At 37.8% G+C, this 21,965-nt stretch overlaps 1 protein-coding gene across 1 annotated transcript; it reads right to left on the reverse strand.

Moving 5' to 3' along the window:
• Positions 1 to 114: 114 nt before the first annotated feature.
• TPR8 (Tetratricopeptide repeat (TPR)-like superfamily protein) lies at positions 115 to 18,923 on the reverse strand. The gene is made up of 10 exons (XM_083064037.1): positions 18,680 to 18,923; positions 18,090 to 18,364; positions 17,244 to 17,277; positions 6,791 to 6,918; positions 4,387 to 4,453; positions 3,943 to 4,042; positions 2,082 to 2,245; positions 1,646 to 1,692; positions 1,511 to 1,567; positions 115 to 963 (listed from the first exon to the last, which is right to left on the reverse strand). The coding sequence occupies exons 1-10, from the start codon at positions 18,756 to 18,758 to the stop codon at positions 592 to 594; spliced, it is 1,323 nt and encodes a 440-aa protein (XP_082920163.1). The 5' UTR covers positions 18,759 to 18,923; the 3' UTR covers positions 115 to 591.
• Positions 18,924 to 21,965: the final 3,042 nt, after the last annotated feature.

The following is a 21,965-nucleotide window of genomic DNA, read 5'->3' on the forward strand; positions in this document are numbered from 1 at the left end:
AATAAGTGTTTAAAAAATTATTAGTAACATTCCTCTTATGTATATTTTCTCAATTTTTTTCTTGATAAAGTTAGACCAAGGAATAAAAATCTTTTCTTTTTATTAAATAATACCGACACAAAAAGTGATAACTATCATGCCAAAATCATAATATATTGAACTTACATGTACAAGATTTTGCAAATAAATTCACTTAATTGCCAGATACTACATGATTCAGACTATAAGACTGCAGCAGCCACACCGTTCCTTCAACTTGAAACCTTTCTTAAAGGATGAGACAAAAAAATCCTTTGCTTCACAGCATACACAACAAAAATTTGTAAGAAATAACCTGAACTTGGCTACAATAACTATGCCCCTTAGTAAATCATCACTCGTCCAAATCCATAAACTTCATAACCGAAAAAAGCAAGGATATTGCATCAATGAAAATTAATTCTGTATTTCTGTTTCCCTAAAGGATAGGGCCTCAAAAGCTCTATAGGCGACAACCTTGTTAGTTAATGCTGTAATCTTGTTCAAAAAATTAAACAGCAAAAAAATGTAACAATTTTGCAAGTCTTTACAGTCTCATAATGCTGAAGTAGCCTAGTTTGGTGCTGTTCTATTTCTTCCATTCATATGATCTTGTGGTTGTCCAGGGGGTACAACCCCAGACCCAGATAACATTTCCATCATAGATTGGAAGGCCCCTGTTAGATTCTCAGGCATTTGGTCAAGGTTTACACTAATATTGCCCCCAATCCTTATTTCAGGTTCACTAGCTCCACCACTATTATTGGTATCTTCTTGCCTTTCCACAGAATGTGACCCCTGCTGCGTAGCGTTCCCGGCTATGTTCATGAACATGTTTGCAAGATCATTCGGGTTAAATGGCACAGAGGAAAATGGAGGTGGTGCTGCTTGGCTTCTTGATCCTCGTGCAGATAGGTTTGGAAATTCTTGAGATGGTCTTGGATTCTTTAGAGAATGAAGAGGAAAAAGTTGTTTAGTTGAGACATTGTGTTAGAGCAATGTCGCAATCAGTCATCAAAATGCTATAGCTACCTTAATAGAAATAACTTATCAACAAGGAAAAAATTGAAGTCGCTGCTTAATGAAGGAGAAAAGAAAAAATGCTTGCTTACATTTTAGTGAAGTAACAACTACATTAAATTCATAGATTATAAATAAAGAGAGATATATGAACAAAACTACATGAAAGTAACATCAGTATGATTCTTAGGAACAGGGGAGTTCAAAAAGAGAGCTTGTGGAACTGGAAGAGAACAATAACTATAAAATCATGTATTTCTTTGGGAAAATGTTATTTTAAATTGCGCTATAACAATTTCTTATCTAAATATTATTTTGGAAGGTAAAAAGAGAGCAAAGAAGGATTCGTACTCCCAAATCATGCAGTACATATGATACAAATTAAAAGTATACTGTAGCTATGATCATATGCAGTACCAAAGACATAGATATGGATAATAACTGAATTTAATAATAATAATAATAATAATACCTGGTTGTGATGCTGATATGCATGGTGTATCTCTTCTGACAACTTACCCTCGGCTACCTGTGGTTAACAAGAGCATTACAATCACATGGGAAAAGTAGTAAGAGAAGAAGAATGAAAAGGAAAAACTGAACAAACCCGTATATTTTCTTTGACAGTCTCATTATTTGGATCCAACTGCAAAGCTGCAGAAACACAAAACATCATGTTAAGAAAAATAAATTGAATTTGAGATTCACGGGATTTATCATTTCCAAATTCCAATCAGCTTGGAACCAATGCTAGAATTCCAAATTCTAACTATAATTCTGATAAATACAGAATGCATTGTCGGTAAAATCAATTCTTAACATGCATGCTCCTGCAGGAATAGGAAGCCCAAATGAAAAAAAAAAAGCTAACTAAATATGAACTTGGAGAAAAACTCCAAGTATTGATTAACATTGCATTAGTAAGGTGATATGTAACAGTAGATAACAATGAAGTCAACATTCTCCAGATGATTTCAAGTAAAAACATAAAATAAAACAAATTACAAGAATAAATAAGGGTAAGAATATAATCCTTTATCAACCTTTTCTAAATCCTAATTCAATAGCGTCTCTGTAATTTCCTTGTGCATAATAAGCCATACCCAGACGACTGTATGCCTTGCTGTAGTTTGGATCGATCTCGATAGATCTAATACAATCTTGGATTGCTTCTGTATATTTGTTAATCTGAGTGTAAGCAGCTGCTCTGATATGTGTCAAAAAATGAAGGCACAAAATGCAGATTCATCAGTTAAATAAACTGGTTCCTAAGGTAATCTGAACCAGACAACTGTCCACAGAATTATATTCCGAAATCTGAACCAAATAAAGAAAGATGCATTTGAAAGTAGACAAATAAAAAGAGGTATTGTGATCCACCATCACTCCTATTTCCGTTCTTCAAGGGTAAGGGATATTTTGAACCTAAAGGACGCTAGCCAAAACAAATTGACTTGATGTCTTTAGTTAAAGCAGATGTCTTTAGTTCTTTTCTATACTCCATATTAAAACATACATTTAGAACCTTACAGAACTTGTTTCTCATAATTATTCAAGAGTGTACAGAACATAGCAAGCTTACTTTGAAATAAAATTTGCTATCCCACAAAATCCTATTATTACCATTAACAATGTCTTGCCACCCCCACCATGTGGTATATTAAGGTAAATAACTTAATTAAACACTTATTTAATAAGCATGAATGTTGATGCCATAAATTTAACCATGAAACTTATTGGAATAAGCAAAAAAGAGCATTTGTTTTTTTACAATCGGAATTACAATGATGGCACCTGAGTTCAAACTTGGGATTTTGTGTATACTACCTCAAGCTCCCACTACTAAACCGATCATAGTGATTCAAAAAGAGCTTATTTTGATAAGCTATACTAAGAAACTTATTGAAATAGAACATGTCTAAATAAACTTCTCCATAAAAAAATGAGGTAATGAATTTAGCTTCTCTAATAAGCTTTTGAAGAAAGTGTATCAAGCACCTAACTCAACCATACAAAATCAGCTTGTAAAATGAAGGTTATTTCTCACTTATATACACTATTATGACCTTCTCAGTAATTAATGTAGGATTTCCAACACACCCTCTCACATCAAGAACAATACATTTCGAATGTAAAGTTTGCAGGACTAAACAACTACGGGTGGTTTGATGACAGTCAAACAACGGGTGGCCTGATAAACTTAACAATAATAAGAATAGATCCTAATACTATCTTAAGAAAGTGAATTAGGAACTTAACTCAATTTTACAAAACTAACTTGTAAGATGAGGATTACTCCCTACTTGTATACACTATTATAGCCTTCTTCACTAATCGATGTAAAATTTTCATCAAAGCTAAAATCAAATGTGCACTTTAGCTTTTTGTGAAGTTAGATGAGAAAGCTTCTATAAAAATTAATTTTGTATTCAAATATTTTTTAGGTAGGGAAGAAGAAAAGGAAATAATAGAGAATCAAAATAATATAAGATTGATATTATTACGATGTAATGAGGTGATTACAAATGATAACCAAATAGCCCTTCATATACTAAATATAGAATCCTAAACCTAACTAAATAAAGTAACAAAATCATAAAATATAAAAGAAGAATAAATTCTAAGAGATCATCTAGGATACTCTAAAATATTCTAAGATATAAAAAAAAAAAAACAAAGATATTTCTCAGATTTTCTAACAAGTACATAAGTTGATTTTAGCTTATGAAAGAAACTTAATTCATTTTACCTTTTTTTTTCTCTACAAGTATTTATGGAGAAGTTTATCCAAACAAATATATAAACTAAATAGAATTTATGGGAGTCATAAGCTCTTCCAAACCCTATCTACAAGGTGATATACTAAAAACATGGTATATTTGAGACAATATAAAACAGGAATACCTGTTGCAGTAGTAGACAGCACTCTTTTCATAGAGTGCAATGGCAGCATTATACAAGTCAATTGCATCAGAGTATTTCTTAGATTGCATAGCCTTGTTACCTGGGTGAAAATCCAATTTCAATTACTTAATCATCTTACAAAAATCTATCACTGGATAAATATTCTTTAACAACACATCATAGATTCAAATTGAAAAACAATCTAATTACACCAATCCACAGTGCAATATAAAGACAAGTTTTGACTTATACAAATTTTAGAAATGTTACATTTTATTTTGATTTTAAAAAGAAAAAAGAGTTGCATAATTCAATTCTTATGAGTAAAGGATGTATTATGCTCCCTGTGTGTCACAGTTTGAGTGTGAGGGATTTGCAATTCATCCAAGTGAAAAATAAAAAAATAAAAAATCAAGCTTCTTAAAGTCAAATCACTTATCATACCTAGTGATTTTAGTGATTCAGCCATGTTCTTCAAACTAAGCTGGTGGCAACTGGATCTTTCCATCTCCTACAAAGAAGCGAATTTAATCAGAATTAAACTGACAGTTTTACTAATAATTTGTTTTCTGATAGAAGCCATCAACCTAATGGCATTGATTTATCCACATAGCCAACCCCATCAAGTGGTATAAGACTTGGCTGCCAATGTTGTAGAATTTGACAACAAAAATCAAGATATGAATTACATAAAATATCAAGTAGTAAAAATAATAATGTGCATATTATCAACAAACTAATGGGAACTGACTTGAGCATCTAATGGGATATCAATAGAACTCATCAAATGAAATTCATTTACTGAACAGAAGAAATGGGATGAATTCATTAGTTTCTTGTCACTTTATTGTACATTTAGTACACACAGGCAATCTAACTCTGAATCTACATCTTCCTTAGCAAAAGTTCGTTCTTTCTCACCACCTTGGCCATTCCTTCGAATAGTGTATGCATAATCCCCATGTACCCCCTTTGTCCATCCCAACATCTCAAAATCCAACTTTAGATCTTCCCATTGCCATAAGGTCCAAATTTGTGTCATTCATCATCTTATTGCTCCCTTTATTCAATATGAGTATGAGCAACTTTCTCCTTCCTCCAAATCCTTTGTTGCTTCTTTCAATGTTGTTACAATTCCCAAAACTATTTCCAAGGCCTGAATCATGAGGTAATGGAAAAAATCCAAGTCTCACATCAAATAGAGATAAGACAATTAAAGATATATAAGTGGGGGCCAATCCTAACATTACAAATCGGTTTTGTAGAGTTGAGTTAGGCTCAAATCCACACTCTAAGATGGTATCACAACTATCTAAATTCACTCTAAAAAAAGCCACCCACCATTGATACTCGCATCAAACCCAATAGTATTAGGTGTGAGGGGGTGTATTGGAAAAAATATAAATCCCATATCAACTAAAAATAAGACAATTAAAGATTATATAAGTAAGGGACAATTCTCACCTTACAAATCGATTTTATAGAGTAGAATTAACCCCAAACCCAAATTCTAAGATGAGGGATGTCAACATGCAATGGAAGATAAAAGATAGCTTTAAAGCATACCCAAGCATGCATAGTTTGCTTATTGGTAAATGTGCAATTTGTAGTAAACAAAGGTATGTAGTTAAAGTCAAAGAAATGATTGCATCTATCGAGGTTATGCTTAGACTTATGATGTTGAATTACTCTAAGGACCTCTAGCTAAGTTGACATGTTGGAACTGTTAAAATAAAACATGTTGAGATACCACCCTACTTTTGTGCATATATATAAACATGTCCCGGTGTAGTGAGACACACAGTTTCAGCACATCTTCCTTCATGGAAATAGGGTTGATTATAAGAAGTTGAGAATGATTACATTTATGAACCAACTTGAAGGAGTGTATGTGTATTACACATATGACTAATATGTGGACAGTATTTATGTCCTCTGCTAGCATAATTTATTGAATATAAACACAAAGATCTTCTGCACCCATATTGAGTCAAGTTTCCCAAACATCTTTATTTTACAATTTACAGTAATGATCTGACCAAATTGGTAAAACATTTATCTTTCCCACTCCAGCCATCCTGGGATTCTTTAAACAAACACACTTGCAACTGTTTCTCAAAATTAATTGGTTATTTTTCGAAAACTCTCTCAATAATCTAGCAAAAATAAGTGATTGTTTCTTTAATATAAGCTGAACCAAACATGCATTAATTCTAAAAACCAATGAGGATATTTTTCTCTCTCTATCTTCTTCCTTTATGCTGAACATGCTCTCATATAGGTCCTCATCTTCCCCATCCCTCTACCATCTCTAACAAGTTCCAGCACCATTTTTCCATCCTATAATTAAAGCATCATATAATTAGAACCACAATTTGAAAATAGGGAAGGTCCAATAACACCAACACTGCACCTATTTTCTGGAGTTCCAACCTGCTCCCACAAGTTGCTCAGGTTAGCAGGACATAACAAATTAAGGGTGCATAGAATTTCAACTTGCAACATTTTTATGAGTTATAGAAATCGAGAAAAATGGTTCTAGAACCTTAAGTTAATGCAAAGAACTTTCTATTAAAACTATAAAAAAATCAAGCACATGTTGAGTTCTGATTTCAAATCAGTAGTGTAGTGTTAATTAATTTTCAAATTTCTTTTTTGCAAGTGGAAATCAGTCGTGTATATCAGGAGAGAAATAAACCAAATATAATAAAGTAACGAGTGAAGTATGACTGTTGCAAAAAGCCATGTGGGGTATTTAAATATTGAAGCAAATAAAATAGCTATGTTTTAAGTTTCACCGTCAGCCAGAAATGCAACATGTGCTTATGCATGAAATAGTATGTCATACCATAAAAGCATTATCAAATAAGCAACTTGCTTTCTCCAGTTGCTCTGGATCATCAAGCCCAACAATCCCAAAATAGTGATTTCTATCCAGAGCAGCAAAGAATTCGTCACAGAGTTCATCTTTAGATTCTGCATTCAAATATTGAGAATATCAATATAACTTTACTTGAAAAAAGGAACAGAATATTATTTGAATAATAATTGAATTGCTTGATTATTGAGAGTCTGTACAAAATACATTTATATAGACTACTAGTCTCCTAATTAAGGAAATAAGGAAATAAAAACTGTACAAATCAAATCAGCCAAATCTGTCCTAATTACAGAACAAATCTCCTAATTATTATAGAACAAATCTGTCACAAATCTGTCCTAATTACATTTTACAACACTCCCCCTCAAGCTGGTGAATGTATATCTATCATTCCCAGCTTGCAAGTAAGATCTTTAAACTACTCGGTGGGAAGTCCCTTAGTGAACATGTCTGCCAACTGCAGTCTTGAAGGAATGTACTCGGTGGCTATAAGACCGCTGTCCAATTTTTCCTTAATGAAATGTCGGTCTATCTCTATGTGCTTTGTCCGATCATGTTGAACTGGATTGTGCGCAATGCTAATGGCTGATTTATTATCACAAACCAGTCTCATAGGAGCTTCATACTTTATTTTGAGGTCATCAAGTATTATCTTCATCCATAACAATTCACAGACCCCTTGTGCCATAGCTCTAAATTCTGCCTCTACACTTGATCTTGCAACCACATTTTGCTTCTTGCTCCTCCATGTCACCAAATTTCCACCCAAGAACATGCAATATCCTGTGGTGGACCTCCTATCAACAACTGATCCTGCATAGTCAGCATCAGTATACACTTCCATGGATAAGTTCCCCTCCTTTTTAAATAGCAATCCTTTCCCTGGAGAAGCCTTCAAGTACTGAATAATTCTATTTACTGCTTGCAAGTGTCTTTCTTTTGAATCATGCATGAACTGACTAACCACACTAACCGCATAGGCTATGTCTGGTCTGGTGTGGGATAAATAGATGAGCTTTCCCACGTGTCTTATCCACCTTTGGGCTTTCCTCATCATTCCCAATTCTATGATTTTGCTCTATGGGTGCTCTAGTGGTCTTACAGCCCAACTTACCAGTCTCTTTAAGAAGATCAAGAATGTATTTCCTTTGAGAAATAAAGATACCTTGTTTGGAGTATGCAACTTCTATCCCAAGGAAGTACTTTAGCTTACCAAGATCCTTCATTTCAAATTGAGCAGCCAACTTCTCCCTCAAATTCTGTTTTTCCTTCTCATTGTCACCTGCAATAATCATATCATCCACATAGACTAAAAGTAGAGTGAGTTTTCCGTCTTGTGAATGTTTTATGAAGAAAGTATGGTCACCTTGGCTTTGTTTGTACCCCAAAGATACCATTGCCTGAGTGAACCTCCCAAACCAGGCCCGAGGTGACTGTTTAAGGCCATACAAGGCTTTCTTTAATTTGCAAGCCTTACTCCCTCCACCAGCAACACCATATCCAGGTGGAATTTCCATGTATACTTCTTCATCTTAGCTTCCATGCAGGAAGGCGTTTTTAATATCGAACTGATGCATCTCCCAACCAAAGTGTGCTGCCAAGGAGAGGATAATTCTGACTGTATTCATTTTTGCCACTGGAGCAAAAGTCTCGTCATAATCAATCCCATAGGTTTGGGTGTATCCTTTTGCAACCAGCCTCGCTTTATACTTGTCTAGTGAGCCATCAGAGCGATACTTAACCGTGTATATCCACCGACAACCCACTGCTTTCTTATCCTTTGGTCTCTCTACAATCTCCCAAGTCTCATTCCTTTCCAATGCACCCATTTCATCGTTCATGGCTTGAACCCAGTTCTTATCCTTTAAGGCTTCTTGTACTGATGTAGGGATTATGATAGAATCAATAGCTAAAACAAAACTTTGGTGCTGCATAGAAAGATTTTTAGTAGACACAAATTGGGATATAGGATATTTGGCACAAGATCTTTTTTCCTTTTCTTAAGGCAATTGGTAAATTATCTGGATTAAGATCACAAGAGATATTTAAGGTCCGGTTCGGACAATTGAAGTTGCTGTTCGACCAGGTCGGGTTTTTCTCTTCATTGATATTGGATCCCAAAACGTCTAACTTCATTATTTTGCATTGGTCCAGGGTCTTTGTCATCCTCCATAAGAGCGGAATCTTGCAACAAAGGAGTAGATGACAACTCAAGGAACTTAGCTTCTTCTAGATTACTCTCCCCCTGACGCTGAGTACTAGTGAAGAAAGATTGTTTCATGAAATGTGACATCCTTGGAGACATAGACACGAAGACTTTGGGGGAGATAACATTTGTATCCCTTTTTGTTTGAGGCATAACCTATGAAGACACAGTTGATAGCCCGAGGATCTAACTTTCCTCGATGAGTGCTATGAACATGGACAAAAACAGAGCAACCAAAGACACGACTTTGAAGGCTAGTCATAATGGGTATAGAAGGATAGAATGAGATCATGACTTGAACAGGGCTAACACCATCAAGAACACGAGAGGGTAATCTATTGATTAAATATGTGGCAGTGAGAACAGCTTCCCCCCAATAAGACTTAGGGACAGACATTTGGAAGAGTAATGCTCTAGTAACCTCAAGGAGATGACGATTTTTCCTTTCTACAACCCCATTTTGTTGGGGGCTGTCCACACAGGTTAACTCATGAATAACTCCTTTTTCTTTAAGGAAATTGGAGAGATTTTGATTTACATACTCTCTCCCATTATCAGAACGCAATCTCTTAATAGGACTCCCAAACTGTATTTGGACCATTTGGTAAAAATTAACAAACAATTGGAAAACTTCAGACTTATCTTTCATGAGGAAAATCCAGGTATCTCGTGTACAGTCATCAATAAAAGAAACAAACTGTTGGATCGAGCGCTTACCACTAGGCCAAAAGCTATAGCTTTTAGTCAGGGCGCAACTCTTTTTACTTAAGAGCACAGCAGCCCAAGCGCCATGATTCGACAGTGACTTGGCCCACCTAGCCTCCGCCACGGGACAATTGATGCAACCCGCTACAATCTCCCCCTCAGCAATTGTCCCGTTGGGTATCGAACTCATGACCTTGGCTCTGATACCAATTGTTGGATCGAGCGCTTACCACTAGGCCAAAAGCTATAGCTTTTAGTCAGGGCGCAACTCTTTTTACTTAAGAGCGCAGCAGCCCAAGCGCCATGATTCGACAGTGACTTGGCCCACCTAGCCTCCGCCACAGGACAATTGATGCAACCCGCAACACAAACCACTTGGCACCAGAAATATTAGAAGTAGATGCAGGCCCCCACACATCTGAATGAACAAGATCAAAAGGTTTTGAACTTTTATTATTACGGGGAAGAAAAACTGTTCGATGATGTTTAGCAAATTGACAAACATCACAATGAAAGGACTCAATCGACACTTTTGTAAACAAAAAAGGAAATAATGACTTAAGGACACTAAAAGGAGGATGCCCAAGACGCCTATGTTGAAGCCATATCTGGGAGGAAGACCAAGATTCTGAACTCATCTGATGACTGGATGTGAGTCCCTTTTGTTTGGTGCACTCTTTACTATCTTCATGTTGTAGGTAATATAACCCGTCCTGCTCTTTAGCAATTCCAATCGTCCTCCCCGTGGCAAGATCCTGAAAAACACAATGGGAATGGAAAAAAGTGACAGCACAGTTTAAGTCTTGGGTGATCTTATGAATAGACAAGAGGTTGTTAGATAGTTGTGGAACATGAAGCACATTTTTTAAAAGGAGGGAAGATTGAAGTTGAATGTTGCCACAACCAATAACAGGGGTATGAGAACCATTAGCAATAGTGATATGTTGGTTACTAGATGAAGTGGTATAGGATGAAAAATAAGGAGAATGAGGTGTCATATGATCAGTAGCACTAGAGTCTATAATCCAAATATTCTCAGTATTAGAAGCATTAAAGGATAAGAAGCTAGAACTCTTACCAGTCATGGTTAAGGAACAAGAATTAGATGTCTTACTAAGAGAGTCCATAAGAGCCCTTAGGCGTTCCAACTCTGCTTTGCTGAGAGCTAGTACCTCATTTTCTGCTGGTGTGATAGATGGGGCACTTTCATGGTTAGATGTTACTTGATTAGCACGTCGTTGTGTAAGCCCTTTGAACCCTCCAGTTCGCTCAAGGACCTTCTCCTTCCCATGGAGCCTATAGCATGTCTCCTTAGTATGGCCCGACTTCCTGCAATAACTACACCATCGATCATCACGACCAGCTTTTATTGGTGGCCTTCCAAATGAAGAGCCTTTTACAGGACCCTTGCCACTAGCTAAGGCTGAACCATCCAGAGGACCCTTACTCGTAGCCAAGGCTGAACCATCAATGGAACTGCCTTCTTCCAACATAACTGACCTCCGAGTTTCTTCACCTCGTACAATGTGGAACACCTCCGAGAGAGAAGGAAGTTTATTCTTACCCAAAATCTGAACCGGAATCGGATCAAACTCTGAGTTTAGTCCATGTAGGAACTTAAAGACTCGCACCCTTTCTAGGAATTTTGTTAGTGTGTCTGAATCAGCTATACACTTCATTTTCAAATTCTGATATTGATCCAACTCAATCCACAAACCATTCAATGTTCCGTAGTAATCTGTTACTGAAAGACTCCCTTGCTTGGTATTAAAGATCTTGCTCTCTATGTCATAACACGCTGCAGTATCCTTCTTCATAGAATATGTCTTTCTAAGGTTCTCCCAAATTTCCTTCGCATTGGAGAAAAACATGCAATTTCGGCTGATCTCCGATGTCATAGAATGCCACAGCCAGGTCATGATCAGAGAGTCTTCATCATCCCAAGCTTCATATTTTGGGTCCGTTTTGGCTGGAGGGTCTCCTTCAATGTGATTCAACTTCTTTCGTCCCTTGAGGGTTGTGCGAACCAATTGAGCCCACTGTAAATAATTTCACCCATCAAGGCAATAAGGGCTTTGCAGAACCTGTAAATCGTTGGTACTCAAAACAGGGGCTGTCTTATCTTCAGACATACTGGGAGAATGATAAAATGCAGAAATAGGAGTCTGGTGAACAGTAACTGCGTTTAAAACTACCCTTGGGACAGAATCAGGGATAGTTGGCAACCAAGTCTGTGGTGGCTCGGTCAAAGAACAGCGGCTGGGAAGGTGCTAAAAGTGAACAGATTCAATTCGCAGCAATGAAGGCTGCCTAGACGATGCGGAAGCAGAGCCCCCTGGATCGGGAGCTCTGATACCAACTTGAAAAAAGGAACAGAATATTATTTGAATAATATTTGAATTGCTTGATTATTGAGAGTCTGTACAAAATACATTTATATAGACTACTAGTCTCCTAATTAAGGAAATAAGGAAATAAAAACTGTACAAATCAAATCAGCCAAATCTGTCCTAATTACAAAACAAATCTCCTAATTATTATAGAACAAATCTGTCACAAATCTGTCCTAATTACAGAACAAATCTCCTAATTATTATAGAACAAATCTGTCACAAATCTGTCCTAATTACATTCTACAACAAAGTAGACATTGTTGTCTTTAGCAAATTTTGATGAAAGCCCTTGGCAACAAGCCTGGCCTTGTACTTGTTAATTGAGCCATCAGGATTCTCTTTAATACGGAAAACCCATCTGCAGCCAATGGGTTTTCTGCTAGAAGGTAATTCAACCAATGTCCATGTACGGTTGTCATGTAAGGCAGTGATTTCAGCTTGCATGGCAGCTAGCCAATTAGGATCAGTAAGAGCAGTTTTGACCGTTTTTGGTTCGACATTAGACAACAAAAGTGTAGGGTTAATTCTGGGTTGAATAATCCCATTTTTTGAGCAAGTGGTCATGGGATGAACATTAGGAGGTATGACTGGAGGTGAATTTGAAGAAGATGAAGCAGTAGTGGAAGTAGTGGAGATGTTAGCAGGCGTAGAAGAGGGAAGGAAATTGGATTCTGAGGAGCCAGAACTGGCAGAAATAGCAGGTGGTATTATGGTAAAGGAAGATAGGTTGTGTGAACAAACAAGAGAGGTAAGTGTAGAAACAGAGGTGGCAGGGATAGAGGCTTGGGGTTTTGTAATGAAAAGATCATTATAGGGAAATCTGCCTTCATTGAATATCACATCTTTGCTGATATAGATTCGGCCAGACCTGCTTAAACATTTGTAACCCTTATGATTAGGAGAGTATCCCAAGAATAGACACTCCTCTGACCGAGGTTGAATCTTGTGCTGATTGTAGGGTCTAAGTAATGGAAAACAAGAACAACCGAAGACCTTTAGAAATGTATAATCTGGATCCTTGTTATGAATCAGTTTATAGGGTGATTGAAAACCAACAGAAGAGGTGGGTAGTCTGTTGATTAAGTAGGTAGCAGTTAAAAAGGCATGATCCCAAAATTTTAGTGGTAAGGCCAAATGGTGAAGCACTGCCAATCCAAGTTCAATTACATGTCTGTGTCTCCGTTCAACAGTGTCGTTTTGATGATGAGCATAGGGACAAGTAAGTCTATGAATAATGCCTTCTTGTTGTAGAAACAGAATTAAAGTGCGAAATTCACCACCACCATCTGTTTGAACAGATTTGAGAGGCGTTTGGAACTGTTTCTCAGCCAGAGCTTTAAAATTTTGAAAATTGGAATACACGTCTGATTTTCTACGAAGGAGATAAATCCACATGTATCTGGTACAAGCGTCAACACACGTTAAGAAATACAAATAACCACAACTAGATTCTAATGATGCAGGTCCCCAAACATATAGAAAAACGAATTCAAGTGGTTTGGAATAAACAGTGGTGGAAGATTGAGAAGGAAGTCTATGAGACTTGGCAATATAGCATGAGTCACAAAAATCAAAAATTTTATTAACAGTGGGAAGATGAATATTACAAGTTTGTAAGGCTTTAGTTAGGGAATCATGATGAGGATGCCCTAACCGTAAGTGCCACTGTTTATAGGTATTGGAAACAACATGATTACATTTTTTAGAAAGAAAAATACAAGGATCAGATTTAAGAAGAGCTGAATTCTTCTCAATATCAATATTGATAGATTCCTTCTTCACCAGATGTGGGTGAAAATGATAGAGACCATCTTCACCAAGTTTCCCTTCAAGAAGAGTCTCGTTCAAATCCTGTGATTTGACAAAACAGCAATGAGGATAGAAAACAAAGTAGACATTGTTGTCTATAGCAATTTTTGAAACACTTATTAGGTTTTTGGTTAAAGTGGGAACAAGTAATAGGTCTTTGAGAGACAAAATTGTGGAAGGATGCATAGGGGACCGAAACATATTAGAACCTATTGAGGCAATAGATGTACCTTGGCCATTGGCCATAGCAATGTGCTCTGCACCAGTGAATTGAGCACTCTGCAAGAGATATTGAGGGTCAGGGGTTGCATGGTGAGAAGCACCAGAATCTGGAATCCATGCTATAGCAGTGTTTAGAGTTGGAGCAGCATGTTGAGCAGGGGATGCAGCACGCGAATGACTTGACTGGTTGGATGTCGCTGCAGGGAAGGTGAATCCAGGAGGTGGGAGACCAGGACCAGAAAAAGAGCCACCCAAGGGATAAGGAGGCCACGAAACTGGACCTGAATGTCCAAGCATATTGACAGATCCATAGTAGGGAACAGCACCAGGGCCAGGATTCTGAGGCACATACCCATGTTGAGAACTGGGACCATAGGTGGGGTAAGGAGCAAACAGTGAATGGAAGGGCAATCTAAAACCACCCAATGATAAGCTATTGGAAAGCTGGTGACACGTGGAGGCTTCATGTCCACGTTTGTGACAGATTTGGCATTGAACAGCAGAACCACGATTTCGTCCACCACGAGAGCCACGGCCACGTCCTCCATCATGATTATTGAAGCCACCTTGGGATTGAGACGGGAAATTCTGAAACGTATTGGGCTGAGAGTTTGACATCTGAGGCTGCTGGAAAGCCAAATTGGCATTTGGAACACCATTTGGGATAGAAGTAGTTTGAGCAAGATTGATGGACAAGGGTTCTTGAATAACAACGGCCTTTGCTTGTTCAAGTCTTGCTTCCTGAGCAAGAATCATGTTCTCAAGTTCAGCGGGGGAAAGGATATCATCACGACTGACAAAAGCAGTGACTGTAGAAATTAGAGAGTCATACTCTGGTGGGAGACCACCAAGAATGCACTCAACATGTTCGCGGGTCGAAATGGGACTACCAATCGAAGCAAGAGTCTCAACGATGGTTCTGATGCGAAGGAGATAATCAGAACACGATCTTGTTCCTTTCTTGATGGTGCGAAGCTCTAGACGTAATTGTGTCGCTTTGATTTTGGTGAGTGACTGAAAATGTTGAAACACCAGATCCCAAATCTGGTACGAGTGACGACAGGAGACAACGTGAGCCTGAATTGATTCAGAAAGTGTTGCGAGGAGCCAGGAAAACAGCAGCGAATCCTTGCAATCCCAGGCAGTGTATTCGGGATTGATAGCATTGGCGTCACGATCCTCAGCAGTAAGAAATTTCAGCGGAATCTTAGGATTGACGACAAACCGTTCAAGGTCATGTGCACGAATCACAACAGTAACCTGTTGCTGCCAGGTCATAAAGTTCTTTTCATCCAGTTTGCATGTGACAGATTGGGAGAATGTATGCGAAACAGAATTGTCAGGGGTTGCGGAAGCGGAGGCCATTGGAGCAAGATTGGAAAAGAAGAGTCTCAACGGGTTGCGCAGGACCAGTGCGAGCAGAAAAAACAAACAGAAGCAGCACGACAAAGTCGAAGACAAGAATCAAGAAGGGACGCGAGCAAATCGTACAGAGAGGGCGTGAGTCGCGAACGAAGCAGAAAATCGCGCGAGCGAAAAAAAAAGAGCGCGCGAAGAGGGCGCGAAGAACAAAATCGCGCAAAGAGGGCGCGAGAAGCAAAACCACACAAAGAGGGCGCAAGCAGAAAAATAGAAACCCAGATCTCACCGTGCTCACGATGATACCATATGAGAGAAAGGATTGAGAGAATTTCAGTAGATTGTATTATTGATGAAAAACAAGATAGTGATATCCGTGAGATATCACTTACATATATAGACCTAACAAATCTAACCAACTTGATGAGTTGGCAGCATTTAACAGAAAACAGAAAATACACTGTATCAATACAATAAAATAATAAAAGTATTTATTATCCTAGTCTCTTCTCTAATACACACAAAGATCGTTTATAAAACTAAAGCCAAGATTCCATTTGAACTGAACCTGTAGAGGAACTCGACTACTGAACCCAAAAATTCAAGAGGAGGGGGGGAGGGGGATCACTCCATGCATAATATACACAAACCACTCTCTCTTGGTTGTTATCATCTCCTTTTAAAAGGATTTTGTATCCTTCTAACTCTGCAGAACCATATTCTCTTGGTTTTAATAAATATCTTCTTTTATCCCCAAAAGAAAATGTTTTATAACTGTGCATCTTAATGATAACATGTTAAGGAATAAAAAAATAGCATTTATTACCAATAAAGAAGAAAGTACTACATGCTTCTTGGTTTTTCAAAATATTACGTTTAATTTAATATTTACTAATTTTTTTATTTCTAACCCCATGATCTAGGAACACACATTAACAAAGACCCAAAGGAAGAAAAAAATGAAATCTAGGAACTTTTCTTGAAATCCAAATAACAAAAATGAGACAACCCAAATATTATCAAACAAAGACAGTTTTTGTGGAATGAAACCATAAAAAATATAAACAGACTCTTCTAGATTAACAATAATTTTTTTTATAATAGTTAACTAAAACAGTACATTGCTGTTGTCCCATATCTGATACCTGGTTCATTGGCCCACATGATATCAAATTAATCTTCAAAAGAGAAAATCATAGACAGTAGCTCGCTAATGGGGCCCTCAAGCATTGCCCATTGCACCACAACAAGCACTGGCTGCACCCTTTTCTTAAAAACCTAGGAGGGTAGAGCTATCGTTATAATTAACAAGAAAATTTTATCACTGCCCTTTTACCCATTCACAATCAGATTAAATCATAAATATGTTAAACACATCAAGAAATTGTCTTTCAAAATATGTTACAAAACTATAATTCTTATTTTCATAAATGTCATTATCCAAAGGAAGTATTGTGTTACTCCTTGACATGTAAATGAAAACAAAAATCATTTACTTAATTATATCTGTAATAATGCTTGTTGAAGGGGTCCACACCCCAGAGCATGCTCAAGGAACAACATAAAAGAATTTAAATGTAGCAAAACTATAAACTTGTCCCAAAAAAAAGTGTCCCCTCATTGACAACCTCAAGATCATAAACAATATAAAAACATTCTATACATAAATGTTTAAGTATATAATAACTCAAATTTCAAATAAAATAAAGAAGACAGATTATCCTACCAAAAACATGAGCGCCCTGTGTTGAATCTTCATCCTGATCAAGTAACATGTAAAATAAATCAGAGCTGAATCAAATTCCAGCACTACACAATTTTAAATTAATGTGGTAGAGCAAATTGCTGCTAAAACAGTGAAATTAGAGAGAAACATCATGAAATAATTCAGCATCAATGTGACAAACAATTATCGTGGACACACTCTACCATACCCTCTTGAATACACTCTCTTTCATTGTTTGAAATTTATTGGAAATCACTACGTTTTATGGATCTCGCATCTTATTTAATGAATCACTCTTCTGATTTTGTAATTTTCAAACAAATTTAACCAGTAAAAGAGTGTGTTAGAGAAGTATTCCTAACACTCCTCAAACCAATAAACTCGTCAAGCATGCTAGAAAGGTTACAATAAATCCTTTAAATTGATCCACCAATATATATCACAGTCATGAACCATCCATCATAAAAGTTTAAGCTATTTGGTAAGGCACATGAATTGTTTTATATCACACTCCCACAAGCAAAGGACTCTTGAGCTTGAAATGTGCACCTTGCACAGGCCAACTTTATCTTATGCTAAAGTTTATCTTTTTCATCAAAAGAATGGATTTTCGAAGTTTGTTCTCTGTTTTCCTCCTTCACCTAAATCCCAATAATTTCAATAGTTGGATACTTGGATACATGGTGAAACACTCAAGCATAAAACTTGCATGCAGTACCATAGGTGTTGTTAGTGCCTCTAATTAGAATTGAAATTTCACCTCAGTGATATGCATAATTGGAGTTTGACATGAATAAACTGGCCTAATGCAAGGACCATAAGAGGGTAAGTGTGAAGTGAATTAACCGTAGATTTTGACGCCTCAGAATGATTCTTCACACAAGCAGGATTCTCACCCGAGAATGAACTGGAAGCAGCAGCTGCAGAATCCGGTCGAGGACCAACGTCTGACTTACTAGTTTCACATTGCTTGTTAGCTTCAAGAGACTTGAATATGTCAATCAATGAATCAGTTTTCACAGTATCACCAGCCACAGGAGATGAATTCAGCTTAAAAGCCTCTGTCAAACAGTCTCTAGCAACCTCAATCCCCTCAGCATCAATCCCAGGACCCGGCTCAACTATTCCACAGAAACCAAATTACATTAGAGAGCATCCATTGATCGCAATAAAAAATAAAATAACTAAAAATTAAAGAATCAAGAAACGAAATTTACAACCCAATTGAAAACAAACAACAATTTTATCTACGCTGTCACATAGTATCGAATTGAAACGACAATTGGCAACTCGAACATAATTAATCACGAAAAAATAAAGCGACCCAGTTCATAATATCGCTGGCAAAGCATAAATACGCGAAAAAGAAAGAATATTGCAGTGGGAATTAAATTGGGTAGTGTTGCTTAGTGGGGAATGAATGAGGAGAAGAATACCAGAGTTGAGGAAGTGGAGGAAAGCACGAACTATACGACGAGAGAGAGGTGAATCGGTACCGATGCTATCGTGAGCCATGCGATATCTCAGGAACAGTGGATTGAGAAACGAAACTAGAAGAAGATTAAGATCAAGATGAAGAAAATGGTCATTCTTTAGAGTAAAAGTGATAGTTGTCTTCTGGAAAGTTCGTAGAACAGGCAGCGAATCTAGTCTCAACTGGTTGAGGGCGCATGAAACTGAGTTGTTTTTTATGGATTTATTTAACTTTTTCGTTCTATTAGTTTTCACTGCTTCTGAATAAGAATTTTTACTGCTTCTGAATAAGAAATTAAGTATATAGGAGTTGTGTGTGCGTGTGTTAACAAATATAATTTTTGGGGTTTTTTTTTTTTTTGGTCTTTTGTTAACAATATAATTAGACTTTTATATATTACACTATGTATAAATATTAAGGGTATTAAAGTCTTTTTCAATGACAAATACTGTTCTTACTGGAGATCGGTTAAGGAGGACGATCTGCTAGGCAAGATTGGTGAGCCTCTTTCGTTGGATACGTCGGCTGCTCCGAAGTGGGAGTGGTACCTGCAAAAGAGACTCCGATGCTAAAGTTAGTATTTGTGGGTATATGGATCTCGTATATGTAGTGCACGTACCTTAGTGTGAATTAGGGTTTATCTGGGCCTGAGGTCAGTTGTGGCTCGTTCAGATGGTGGGCTTTTGTTTTGGCCGATGTCATGTGGCGTATATCCGATGTCAATCCGCGCTTTAGTACCGAGCTCAAGCTCGGCTTCGCAGTACGGATAGTACACTAGCCCCCCGAGCTCTAAAGGTCATGGGTCGAGGAGTTAGTGTCAAGTTCAGTGAAGGGTCGCAACTCTTCGCTTATGCTTCTTTGGCGCAACGCCATGTGTCATAAGTGTCGCCTCGTTTCCCGAAACGCGTGGGTGGCGCGTTAATGGGTGGTGATGGTTTACAATGATGGGATGTACCCGTCATTATGGGCCTCATTTAATGCCCTTCCCGTTTTGTTGTTTTGTGCCTTCGTGTCATTTCCGGTTTTGTTTAAAACATTTGCCTCTCTCCCCCTTCGCGCACTTTTGCATTTTAGCTTCCTCTTTACGCTTCGTCCTCTCTCTACTCTCTGCACCTTTCTCGTTTTCGTTCTATCTCACCGCCGGCATTTCCGCAATCGCAGTCGCCGTTCTTCGCCATTATCTCTGTTTTTGTCGAAGGAGTACCAGGTACTTCTTCTTCACCGTTTCTCTGTGTTCTTTCTGTTGCCATCGTTTCTTTCTTCTTCTTCGGCTAGTGTTGCAAAGAGTAATGGCTGGTGAGGGTGGTCAAGGTTCGATTCCCCCTAAGGCCGCGGCTGGGCAGGCTAAAAGGAAGGGTAAGGCGAAAATGTCCGCCACTGGTGGCGAGCCTAAGGGTAAGAGGGGGGTAACAACCCCAAGGACTCGCACCCCGCCATCTCTGTCCTTGGGTATGAGTGGGTTAGGGGGGATGTTGGAGAGTTTGAGAGCGTGTTCAGGTCGTTCCTTGACGTAAATGTGATGTGGAAATCGCATAAAATCCGTAAGTCGTCCATCTCCAAGCTCATCCGGGTTGAGCCCTGCCAACCTGGTGAGCGTGTGTATATGGCGGGTACTCCGAATACCCCCTTTTTCTATATGTACCAATGTTTTTTTCCGAGATCTGGGTGTGTGTTTACCCTTTACGCAGTTTGAGTGTGATTTTCTGAACTTTATCAATGTGGCCCCCTACCAACTGCACCCCAATAGTTGGGGTTTTTTGAGGGCTTTCCAAGTTTTGTGCTCAGCCTTGAGGATAGGGGTGTCGTTGCCCTTTTTTCTTCATTTTTATCAACTCAAATTGGGCGAACCTCTCCTGGGTTGGGTGTCTCTAAGTGGGAGTAAGGCTGGGAGGTTGTTCCAACTTTATTCCCAGTCGTATAAGATTTTCAAGAAGGAGTTCTTCCGAGTTCGGCCTGCTGAGGCTGACCCGCTGGTCGACGAAGTCTTCCACTTCGGAGGTCTAGCGAGGTTTCCCCTTTTCTAGCAAGAGAATTCGATCAAATTTAATGGGTCGAGCAGCCTTCAACTGTTGGATTCCGATACTACTTCCATCACCGACTTGGCCGCGCTTCCTCGTCCTTTAGACTACAAGCTCGTCCTGTCCTCTTGCTTGCTAACTTGGCGAATAAGGAGAGGGGTTTGGAGAGTGAGTATCTCGTCGTTTCGAGTTATTAGATTCTCTGTCTTTGTTCACCTTCTTATGTGTTGGGCTCTTTGTGTTTGCAGGTCTAATGGGAAAGAGCAAATGGCGCGAGCTGAAGGCACGTTACAACATGGAGGAGCTTGAGGTGCCCGAGCCCGGCGAGGAGGAAGGGTGTTTATAAACTATTCTTAGCCTCGAATCCTAAGCGATGTGAGACTTTTTTAGGCATACCGGAACAAGTCTCCCAGTCGATGCTAAGGGGCAAGAGTGGCCTAGGCCCTCCTTCTAGTGCCAAATGTTCCTACCATAAGTCCGCTGTCATCGTTAGGGTCACCGCATCCGAGGTATTGTCCGCTTTGGCTCGTTGGGCCGTCACAATTTTGTCTTTTAAAAGGCGTCTCGGTGGGTTAAGGAGGAAGGGTGTTTATAAACTACCCTTAACCTCGACTCCTAAGTAATGTGAGACTTTTTTAAGCATACCGGAACAAATACTCTTTAGTTTTTTTTAATCTTTTTAATTTAAAAAATAAAACTTTTTGGAATCCTAACTTAAACTATAATAAAAAAATGAATATTTTATTTTGTAACTAAATTTATAATCTAAACTCTAAATCTTATTTTTTTTATTTCTTTTAAAGTCACTATCATTTTCAAAGTAGGTTATCATTTTCTTATTTAAGATATTTTATTTTTTTTCTCATCTTTTCACAGTACATTTCTTGAAGGAGAGTGCGTTTAATTAAAATTTGTGAATGTGTTTAACTAAATTTTAACATTACATAAGCAGGTCATGAATATGTTTAACTAAAATTTACGATTCAATATATATATTAAACTTGTGGTTTATTTTCAGTAAAATTGACATCAACAATCACATGTGAAGGGGATATTGTATCAATTGTTAAGTTAGAGGAAGAATTATTTAAAAGAGAAAATAAAACATATTTTATGAAAATTCTTCTTCATTCATAATCTTAAAAAGAGTGATGATATAACTATTGAGCAAGTTTGCTAATGTAATCTAATAGTTCTCTTTAAAAAGTCAAATAAAACTTTTGAACAACT

This window comes from Cajanus cajan, chromosome 9 (genome assembly GCF_000230855.2).
Source record: "Cajanus cajan strain Asha chromosome 9, NIPB_CcT2T_4, whole genome shotgun sequence".
NCBI classification, from domain to species: Eukaryota; Viridiplantae; Streptophyta; class Magnoliopsida; order Fabales; family Fabaceae; genus Cajanus; species Cajanus cajan.